This window comes from Gouania willdenowi, chromosome 1, assembly GCF_900634775.1.
Source record: "Gouania willdenowi chromosome 1, fGouWil2.1, whole genome shotgun sequence".
NCBI classification, from domain to species: domain Eukaryota; kingdom Metazoa; phylum Chordata; class Actinopteri; order Blenniiformes; family Gobiesocidae; genus Gouania; species Gouania willdenowi.
In genome coordinates, this window is record NC_041044.1 from 22376820 (window position 1) to 22388520 (window position 11701).

The 11701-nt window shown below is 37.1% G+C and overlaps 1 protein-coding gene across 1 annotated transcript in view; it reads left to right on the plus strand.

Moving 5' to 3' along the window:
- Positions 1-11487, plus strand: part of papss1 (3'-phosphoadenosine 5'-phosphosulfate synthase 1) — a 37575-nt gene extending 26088 nt beyond the window's left edge. Inside the window, exons 10-12 of the mRNA XM_028447943.1 lie at positions 348-616; positions 3028-3257; positions 10454-11487. Coding sequence (XP_028303744.1) covers positions 348-616; positions 3028-3257; positions 10454-10592 — 638 coding nt within the window. The 3' untranslated portion in view covers positions 10593-11487. The remainder of the gene's footprint in view (positions 1-347; positions 617-3027; positions 3258-10453) is intronic.
- The last annotated feature ends 214 nt before the right edge of the window (positions 11488-11701 follow it).

The following is an 11701-nucleotide window of genomic DNA, read 5'->3' on the forward strand; positions in this document are numbered from 1 at the left end:
ATTTGGAAGTTTTTGAACTGGAGGAGGGTAGCTTGTTCATACGCAGGAATCTTGGTACAAGATGAAATGTTCTTCTAAGGAAACTTCCAAGCAATTACAGTCACCTTTCCTTCATATGCACAAGCCCAACTAGGGTAGTCTAACCACAAGGTTAGCTCTGAACTGAACATCTTAACCTAAAGAAACCTTCCAGATAAGAGGGGAAATTTCATCCAGGAAAATTCCAATGAGGCCCATTTGCTATCTGTTTGGGATACTGTGGCCTTATTGTTTTAAATAGTTGCACGTCGTACATGTGTTTATTTCCTACTAAACAATGTTTTAAATTCATTTTTTTTTCTTCTTAGATGCGGTTTTTGCCTTCCAGCTCCGTAACCCAGTCCACAATGGCCACGCTCTGCTCATGCAGGACACACACAAGCGTCTCATTGAGCGAGGCTACCGCCGACCTGTGCTGCTGCTCCACCCACTGGGGGGCTGGACCAAAGACGACGATGTTCCGCTGCCTTGGAGGATGAAGCAGCATGCTGCTGTGCTGGAAGAGCGGGTCTTGAATCCAGAAAGCACAATTGTTGCTATTTTCCCCTCACCCATGATGTATGCGGGGCCAACTGAGGTAAAATCTATCAAAAATGTTTCACTTAAAATGAAATATTTGAGGTTTCTTCAAACAACTGAATTGAATCTTTGTGTTTATTTTAAAATGTAATAGAGAACAAATAAATGTCTGAAAGTCAAAGTGACTGAAACAAATTTGGTGGAAAGAATGCCATCATATTGTTGGATGGTTTCTGAATGCTTGGTGAGTTATGGCAGAAAAAAAGCCTCAACGCTCCTTGCCGTCAGTGTGTATCCTTGTCTTCAACACACTCTCTCGTGTGGTTGGGTGTTGCCATGTAAACTGGAAATCCTTTAATCATTCACTTAGGATAATAGAAAAGCAAAGCCACAACTTATTGGGAGCAGATTGCATTCTGTTGGATATTATACAACAAACTTACTTTGTAATACTGAATGAGAGCAGGGATTCCCATAAAACGAATTGCCTCTGCCATCTACTTTATGGAAGACTGTTCTGTGTTGATGAACCCAGCCTGCAACTGTAGGTTTAAAGTTTCACCGATAATCAGCAACAATCATGTGTTCCATATGGTAGATGCTCTCAGTGCATCTCAGTCATCAAGGGGTTTTGTGTAGGTATTACAGGCAACAATAGAAATAATGCTGACTGGATCCCAAAAGGAGTTACTTAACATTTTTATAACTAGAGATGTAGTGATACTTGTTCTTCTTAATGTCCATCGTTACCAAGAACTGAAATCCATTGCATGCGATTGCTGTCATTTCTGTTGTATATTTTGGGATTTGCCGCCATGCGGAGCTAATCAAAATGAGCGGGATTAGGAAGTAGGAATGAAAGGAAAGCACGACACCGTGCGCTACGGTAAGGGATAAGGACACAGGCTTTGCTCCATGGAAGAAGGAGTTCTATACCTCAGGCAGAGTCCAGTGCAGATCACAGACACAATGCTAGTGTTCATCTGCATAAACAGGTTTCAGAATGTTCAGAATCAAAATGACATTTCTAGAGTTGTATTATTAAGTTCATCACATGTGGAAGACACTCTTATGGTTAACAGGCAGGTAGAACTATTACCTGTCAGATTTATGCTGCAGCAGCCTGTGGAAAATCTCAAAGTGCAGCCTGGCTGCAGAAGTGAATGAGGTAAGATGATTTAAGAAAGACAAAGAAGTGATTATTGCTTGATTTAACATTCTGGGCATCAACTTGCTCTGGGTAGGCACCGGTCCCCAAGCTGCGCAGCTGAGTCACGCCAAGTACTAAAGATGAGCACAAACATCACATGCACACTCTCACCCCACGCTGTACTCAATACAACACAGAGCTGGGTACCAAGGGTCCGCAACTCAGCCCCACAGTCGATACGTATGTTCGTCCATGTGAGCTGGCTGACTGATCCGTGCGGGCTGCGCTTCTTTAAATAGGGGCCATTGTGATTGAAAGCAGAACCAGACTCACAGCTGATCATGCTGATATGAACCTTTCTGTCAAAAAGAACCTGCCTCACAAAAAAAAGCTTAGTTCAGAGATATACCATTGCACGCTGACTGAAGTTTAATATTTCGTTTGAGTCAAAGGGCAATAGGTTCATGTGTTTTCTGTCTGAAACTTGGAGACAGTTTTATAGTAATTTAAAAAAAGAATCTGTTTTTTTGTAAGTCAACAAGTAAAGAAGAAAATAAAACTTGTCTCCCAGCTGAAAAAAATCTAAATCTTTTTTTTTTCTTTTCGCAAAAAACCAAAAAAGTTATTTTCAACTCATGTTGAAACTTTTTTTTTTTTGCAACACATAACCACCAGCTACTATTCATCCATTAGAAGCAGGGAAAGCAAAGTCTTTTAAAATCTTAATTCTCATAATTGAGAATCTTGATACCTAATTTTTTTGTGTAGTTTTACGGCAGTTGGCAACCAAGGCAAGGATCATTACAGCCCATTGATACTAGAGATGGACCGATATGGATTTTTAGGGCCGATATCGATTTTTTTTTTTCCATCAGCCTTATCCGATGACTGATACGGACTGCCAATTTTCTTAAGCCGATATTTGGAGCCGATAGTACTTTTGGTCCCTCAATTTACTTCGTAAAAATTACACAATGATGATGATAAATGGTACGAGTCTCAATTTTTAAAAATTTAACATTTATTGAAATTATTGGAAGTAAAAAATATTTAACAAATATTAAAAACAGGTGATGTAGAACAAGAACAAGGCAGATGTATCGGTCTATCACTAATTGATACCTAATGATTACTTAAAACAATAATGTATAATTTATGTATTGAGTCTTTTTGGTAAAAAAAACAATGATGCAAGTTTCTTATATCTCAGTTAACATTTTGCAATCTGGCTTTGAAGACCCACCTTCTATTAATGACTGTGACAGGTGGAGTAGTTTGTGCTTCACAGTTGTAGCTCCTCTCTCTGCTCCTGCCCTCAGGTCCAGTGGCACTGCAGAGCTCGGATGGTAGCCGGGGCCAATTTCTATATAGTGGGTCGGGATCCTGCAGGTATGCCTCACCCTGAGACAGGAAAGGACCTGTACGAGCCCAGTCATGGAGCCAAGGTCCTCACCATGGCACCAGGCCTTATCACCTTGGAGATCGTACCCTTCAAAGTTGCTGCTTATAACACGGTCAAAGGGGCGATGGACTTTTACGAGCCACAAAAGTAAGTACCGTACTTCTTGGTTTGCATCTCACAGGTGTACAGTCATCAGCATATTAACAACGCACAAATATATCGTTTCACAAAAATCAAATATTCTTCAAACACTGCTGATATGACAGTAATAATTTAAGTTTAACTAGGTTTTATTTATGAAGAACAAAGGCAAGGGGATGACTGGCTGCTCAAAGTGAATAAGGTATAGCAGTTTTGGGTGCTCTTGGAAATACAGGGGGAAGAAATGTGTCCAAAAAAATGGGGAAACTAAGCACTCCAAAATGTAAAAAATTAAAATGAGGAAGGAGATACTAAAAAACCTTTTTTTTAATGGCCAAATCATTAAAAAGCCAACATGTTTCGACCAAGCATGGTCTTCATCAGGGCTAGGTTTTATTTCTATTGTGGCAAATACAACATGGATCCCTTAGCAGTATTACCGGTATATGGAAATTAAAAAAAAACGTTGAATTTCTACATGAGTGATCATAGGTGACAGTCGACAGAGAAAAAGTCTTAACAGGAAAACGTCTTAACAGCAGAATCAGACTCAGTGGTGGCAGCCAAATATACTGGCTGGTTGGGTTTAGTTTAACTAATTGGCCATTCATACTAAGCTGCTTCGTGCTTACGTCCCTGGTTTTTATACACCTGGGTGACAGTGAGCTTTGCAGTTTATTTGGCTGGGGTTGTGGTTTTTTACTAGACGGAACAGTGTGGTGCTAAATGTTATTGTGTGTGCAGCTCTTCTGTTGTTATAGAGTCGTGTGTCTCCACAACAGCTCATCTGCAGAAACCGTTTCCATTTGGATCCATCCAATGTCAGACAAGAGTTCGCTGCTAAGTTTGCAAAGAGCTGCTGTTAGAAAATGTGAAGGGAGGAGTCGTTTACTTCAACAACTGAGAGTGGAAGGAATGTGTCTTAGGCTAACACGCACCCACCAGCGTGACTCCACAGATGCGCTTGAAAGCAGCCAGCCTCAACCAAAATCAGCAACCTGTTTACACTGTTCTCAGTAGAAAAGCATCAGCGATTCAGCCACACTGCACAACACTTAGAGTAACTAAACCCCAAACACACTGTTTTCTACTGAATACATATGTATTTGGGTATTTAGTAGTGTTGTTGATTGAGCTTAGCCCAACACTCAAAGTATTTAAATTTGGTCAAATTTTGTTGTAAAATATCAGCGTAACTGCCCTCTATAGGTTGAAACCCAGCTATTACAATTGAATTTTACTATTGCTGAGAACAAGATTCTCTGACGTCAGCACCATTGTGGGTCACAAACTGTGAGTTATGAGGTGCGTGAGTTGGTTTCCCGGTGTCCGTATGGTTTTTGTGCACAGCCCAGATGTGTGCTGCTGTGGGAGGGTGACTGGGCGTGTCTTAACTGCTCCAGGAGCAATGCCCATAATCTAGGCATTTTTTTTATTTTTAGCCTAGACGCATGTCCGTGAAAACATCCCAACATTCAAGAGGAGTATGTGTGAATGAATGAAGAATTTACCATAACCTTCCAAGGCGCAATGTTTATCTTTTATTGACATGCCGAGTAAATTATTTAATTTATGGCCACTATGTTGGACCTGAGGGGTTATTATCCCCCGCCACAAAGTGTCGTTTGCATGTTTTCTCAGTGAGAAGTGGTCATGTGATCATGTACCTCACGTCCTGTGACGTGTTTTTGTGGAGAAAGTGTTTCCATAGCGCTTTTGCGACACATTTCAATATCGAAACGTCTGAAATTCCTCCTCATGAAAGCGTAAAAACTTTTATGCGATATTTGAGTGTTTTTTCAAAGTTCAGGCGTTTCTATTACGTTTTTATTGCGCTATTTAGATTTTACGCATTTCCAAGGGTAATGTTAACACAGCTAGTGGTACTTATTAAAGTTCCTGATTTATGTTTATTAGTGTTTTGCTTCTTTGTCTTGAATCATATTTTAGGTATTGTAAGTATTTGTGTTCATGTACTCTATACCCTGTGTATATCAATGTTTTAATTCATATATAGGCCGATATATCAAATATCAGCTGATCCTTTGAATATCGGCTTTTTAAAACCCCAATATCTGCATAGGCCCTAAAATCCCACATCACTAGGGCTCTATTATGGCATAGTTTTCGCTTTTCACGCCATTGTCTCCATGTACATACTGTATATATGTTTTGTTTTTTTGTTTTTTTACCCCCCAAAATTGTGTGGCCCTATTACATCCTTGTGTTTTTTTAAAGCAGGCCTCACTTTGCTCTCCTAGTGTTAATGTTTGCTTATTACAGTCATTATATGCAGGGGGCAGATTTTACTGGCAGTGGTTAGTTACTGTATATTCTATTTAAAGTCCACGGTAATACCCCATGTTTAGACCAGTTGAGCACCCTAAACAAGAATAACATTTTTCTAAATTAATTTTCCATTATGCTTGTCTTATTGACAAAAAGCCCCTTTCCTCCATTTCCTCTATTCTTTTTCTTTTCGTAGCCGAGTCCAATGCCAAGCCAATAATAACAATGGCTGTTTTTCTTTCTTATGGAGTTAAAAGGCTTTGTGGAGCAGTGTGAGCTTTGATGTAGTTCAAAATTACAGAAACCTGCCGCTAATTAAAGCCTGTATATGGATCCAGCACATGATTACTAGCAACAAAAATCATGCCATCATTTCTTCACCCCCCTCCCTTCAGGTCCATTTCAGCCGCCTTCATTTTAGGTTATGCAACTATGTCTATGCTCAGCCAGCAATGTTAAAACAAAATCTGCTCAGACTAATCAAAAGATTAGCTTTGTTTTCCATAATGCATATTTGGATTGGGAAGTGCAAAGTGAGCTGTTGATCAGGGACATCCTGTTCTTCTCTAAGTGATGGTGCACAGTATGTAATAGTACAACAATTTAAAATATTACCAACATTACTGAGCATTTCTTGGCTTTGAATCGACATAACATCTGTTGATTTCATTTTGATGGAAGAGCTCTGTGTTGCATTAAATGTCAACAATGTCAGTTATATTAAAAGTCAATTTGTTGGAAAGCTGAAGAAAAAAAAAAAAACGTCCTATTCAATGCGACATTTTACGAGAAAAACATCTTGAGACAAAAATGTTATCTGAAAAAAAACATGCTTGGAGAAATTAACAATAAGCATTAAATTAGAAAAATTATGAAGACTGCTTAAATAATGTAAAACAGTTTACCAGCATTTTAGCCTCAAGATTTATGGTCATTTGAGGAAAATCCATAAGTTTTACAATATCTTTTTTTTATATCCACTTTATAGAATAAGTTGTAGATTTTAAAAATAAATTATTTTTCTTTTAACTTTTTTGCGTTTTAAATGCTATATAAAAAAGGTAATTTACATAGATTTAGAGCATTTGATTTCCTTAAATCAGATTTGACCTAAAACAATAATGTATAGCTTTACGGTGAAACCCCTCAGTTTTCCTCTAATGCATAAGGACTTGGATCACAGCGAACCATTTCTAATTTGACACTTCATAAAAATAATATTTAAAGAATTTACCCAAAGCTATGTTATATGTTATAAAATATGTAGTTATCTAATTTCTTCATCAGAAAATGTAAGCTACTGTGAAGTTACTGTTGCACTTTTGCTTAAACCTGGGTTAAAGCTTGAAATAGTTGAATGACAGAACCTCATTTACTTTTTATTTAGGGATTGTTTTATGCATTTTAACTCCTGAGGACAATCACAGCAATAAAGTTGCACTTTTGACAATATATCTGATGTCTGCAGTCATTTTTAAGTGCATTGAAAAAAGAATCAAATCGAAACTCAAATTTTTCTTTAAAAAATTGGGAAAAATTTTTTTTAGGCCAAATCGCCCAGCCCTTAATGAATGTTTTGACTGTAAATGTCTTTTGATATAAGGAATGTATGTATGTGTAACTGTAACCGCATCATTACTTCACATTTGAATTCTGGAATAATCTGATTTAATATAATGTATTTATTTATTAATTTACCTTAAATAAGCCTGATCTTGTCGGCTCTAAAAAGCTAGTCAGGCTAAGATCTGGTTTAGAATTCAAGCCATGGGTTCAATGGAAATGAAACAAAGCTAAGATTTACTCCTAAAATTTACTAGAGATTAACAATTAAACAATACAAATAATTCTATGTATCTACGGTAAATAACTGTTATATCAAAAAGATTCAAATGTTTTTCTTTATCCTTTTTTTTTTTTACATATTTTACATATGTTAAGGTTTTAACATCCATTAGTTTTGAAATTTTTCTCTGAAAGTGTTTTTCTCTATTTTTCTCAAACTGTCATTATTTTCATTGTCAGTAAAATGTGTATCAAACCAACAGAGGAGGGTAACACCATTGTGTTTGAAACTATGTATCAGTAACTTGTGCACATTTTTAAGTTTTGGGCCAAACATGTATTTACTTTTTATCAGGGATGTCCAAACAGCAAGTTTGAGGACTTGGAACCAGTGGTGGATTTTGCAGCTGCTGTTCCCGATTTTACTGCTTTTTTTAAAAAAAAGTACTTTAATCTCTTTTCCTCGATTTACAGTGGATATAAAAAGTCTACACACCCCTGTTCAATTGCCAGGTTTTTGTGATGTAAAAAAATTACACCAAGATATATCATTTCATAACTTATTTCACCTTTAATGTGACCTATAACCTGTACAATGCAATTGAAAAACAAACCTTTAAAGGGGAAAAAAAAAGAAAAAACTTAAGATAACATGGTTGCATAAATATAAACACCCTTAAAATATTACTTTGTTGCAGCACCTTTGGCTTTTATTACGGCACTCAGTGTTTTTGGGTAAGAGTCTATCAGTGTGGCACATGTTGATGAGGCAAAATTTGCCCACTTTTCTTGACAAAACCCCTCCAAATCTGACATATTGGGAGGGCATCTCCTGTGCACAGCTCTCGTCAGATCACCCCACAGATGTTCAATCAGATTCAGGTCTGGACTCTGCCTGGGCCATTCCAAAACCTCAATCTTATTCTGGTGAAGCCATTCTTTTGTTGATTTGGCTGTGTGCTTAGGGTCATTGTCGTGTTGAAAGATAAAGTTCCTCTTCAGCTTTCTAACAGAAACCCGAAGGTTTTGTGCCAACACTGCCTGGTATTTGGAACTGTTCATAATTCCCTCCACCCTGACTAAGGCCCCAGTTCCAGCTGAAGAAAACAGCCCCAAAGCATGATGCTGCCACCACCATGCATCACTGTAGGTATGGTGTTCTTTTGGTGGTGTTTTTTCACCAAATATACCTTTTGGAATTATGGCCAAAAAGTTCAACCTTGGTTTCATCGGACCATAACACATTTTTCCAAATACGTTTGGGAGACTTCAAATGTGTTTTTGCAAAATGAAATGTCCAAAATTGTCTGTTAGGAGGAGAATGCTCTATGGAAGAGGAAGGTTTTGAGTTGTTTTTTGAAGGATTCAACTGTCTGTGGGGTTTTGATGTGGTCTGGGAGAATGTTCCAGAGGTGGGGTATGGATGAGCAGAAGTCGCGGCTTGGGTGTGAGGGGGCAGTTTAAGTTGCTGGACTGGAGGCGTCTGGAGCTGGTTTGGGGGGTTAAGAGTTCTTTCAGATAGGATGGGGCTTTGCCATGAATGTACTTGTGTGTAAGACAGGATATTTTATATTGATTCTGTATTGAAAGGGAAGCCAGTGAAGGGATTTCAGGATTGGAGTAATATGATCAAATGTACGCACTCATCAGGATCCTGTGCTGTTTTGGACATATTAGAGCTTTTGAAGGCTCTTGCTTGGGATCCCAATGAGAAGTGTGTTGCAGTTGTCCAGCCTGGAGGGGACAAAGGCGTGGATGACTTTGTCTGCATCTTGGATGATGAGAAATGGTCGGAGTTTGGCAATATTTCTGAGGTGGAAGTTCACTGATTCACTCACACACTTAAACCACCTGTTAAAATGTTTTTTTTATGCACATATCAGTAAAATATTTTATTATTATTAATACTGTATTTGTGATACTGACTACCAACATGAGTACCTATTGATGCAAATGCAGTTGCTATGATTCTCTACAAAATAAGCTGTTTTGGTACTTTTTTTTATTATTATTATAGCTATATCTTTATTTTTTTTCTTCAACTTTATTTGTAACAAACATGTATTTAGAAGGCTGCTGATATTTATCTGTCGTCACCACCAAACCAAATAAAATGGCACAACAATTGAATATTTACAGCTTTTCTTATATATGTACTTTTAAAATTGTTACAACCTACGAATGGGATTATAGGTGCCTCCTTTTTTGTTTGTGTTTGTGTGTTTGTATAATGTTAATGTGGGTTAAAGTGGGCAGGAGGGAAGATGGTGGAAAATGAAAGTTTCTTATTATTGGACATACACAATTTAAATGTACTGTATGAATGTTGTGGCGGAATTGAAAAGACAGAGTCTTCACTACTCAAATAAAATAAAAGTATAGATGCTGGAATAAACAATGACTCTGGTAAATGTAGTGAATTTGCTCCCTTACTTGAATAAAAGTAAAAAAAAAAAAAAAAACATGCTACTAAATTTACTTAAGTAAAAAAGGGTTTTAAACCAGCAAGTTCCATATATATATATATATATATATATATATATATATATATATATTTTTTTTAAGAACTTGTAGAAAACTGATACATGGAAACAAGTTAAATCTGTTACCTCATAATACAGTAAATACAATTTGTTTTTTTAAGGAAAAAAAAGAATGCAAATCCTGAATTAAACCCAGAGCAGCTTTGAGTTAAACATTTTTAAAAACTGGAAAATGTTAACCATAAAACTAATAGCCACAATAATACATTTTATTTTGAGACACTCAAAGACAAAGGGACCTACCTTAACAGAAAAACATCTTGACGTCATCTTCCAAGTTCTTATAAGTAACTAGCTTATTTTTAAAAAGTAAAAAGTTGCCAAAAAATAAGTACTCAATTAAAGTACAGATGCCCTAAATGGCTTTTTAAAGGATGAAAGTGTGGCAGTTAATCTCTTTGTAAACAGTCCCATTTTAAGGGACAGGATCATGATTAATGCTCATTTGTCGGCTTCCCATTCTGATCCCTAAACTGCAGATAGATTTGTTGATTCATTTTAGTCAGGCTTTTGTTCAGCACTTTGTTCCACAGTTGAAATGCATTTACACACACATGGTCTCTTATCTTTGTGCTTCATTTGTAGCCATCAAGATTATGATTTCATCTCAGGCACACGCATGCGTCGGATGGCCCGTGAAGGAGAAAATCCTCCCAATGGTTTTATGGCACCAAAGGCCTGGGCTGTGTTAAAAGAATACTATCAGTCCAAGGAGAAGGCCTAAGAGGGAATGTGAAGACCACGATGAAGATGAGTCATGGGAACACAGCTTTTACTGTTGCTACGCTGATGAGGACCACTCACTCACTCTTATTCTCGCTTTTCTCACAAAACCTCAGTCAGCATTTAGTTTGTCATGTTTACACTAAACTGTCATCCACCAAGATCGTTTTTAGTCATGTCACTTTAGTGTTCTAACTGTGCTTTTATTAACCAAATTATAAAATGTGGGAGGGCAGTTTTGGTTTTGAGAAAAAAAAAAAAACCGGACCACAACAGTTTTCCAGATGAGCTGTTGGTGTTTTTAATCATTTATAGGCTGTAACTTTTGATGATTTGTGGGGTTGGTCCAGAAGCTAAAGAGAACTCAGTAGAATGTGGAGGGTGCTGTTGAACAGTGCTATGATATTCAGGAGTTTGTTAAAAATAATCACATACTGCTGCTGGTCATTATTAGGTGCACTGAAAAAAAAAAAACCAAAAGATTAGCTTTGTATCGAGTGTGTTTCATTGACTGAGTGGGTTTGTCGTAATAATGGTTTGCATTTACAGCTGATTGCCTTTGTTTCTAAAAGAAAATGGTATAATTTCTTAACCAACTCCAAGCCTGTCGTCTTACCTGTCAGAAAACACATCCAAGATGTCCTGAGTTGATTTTTTTTTTTTTACCTTTAACCTTTTACATGTATTTATTCTTTCTTTGTCCTCCATTTGACATTGTGGTATATTTAGTTTTGGTTATTTTAGTTGGTTTTATTCTTTTGTCGTGGGCAATTAACATTTTTTCCACATGGATTGTTTATTTGTATGAGTCAAACTGTGTAATCGGACTGTTGGAGGTTTCCAAGGGAACACATTTTTAGTCTTACTTGTTCAGTAAACATACTTGTCACAAACCAGGCTGTGTGGTCGTCGTTCATTGGGGACACAAACAAGTTTCGATTGGGATAATAATGGAAGTTTGACATTTTAATAATCAAGTCTAAATTAAAATTATAGTGAGTCATCAGATCAGTGAATGTGGGAAAATTACAGTGTAGTGTTTCAATCCTGCTCTGCCCATCACAAGTGCCTACATGAAAATGAGTCATTAAAAGAAACCAAACAGTAACT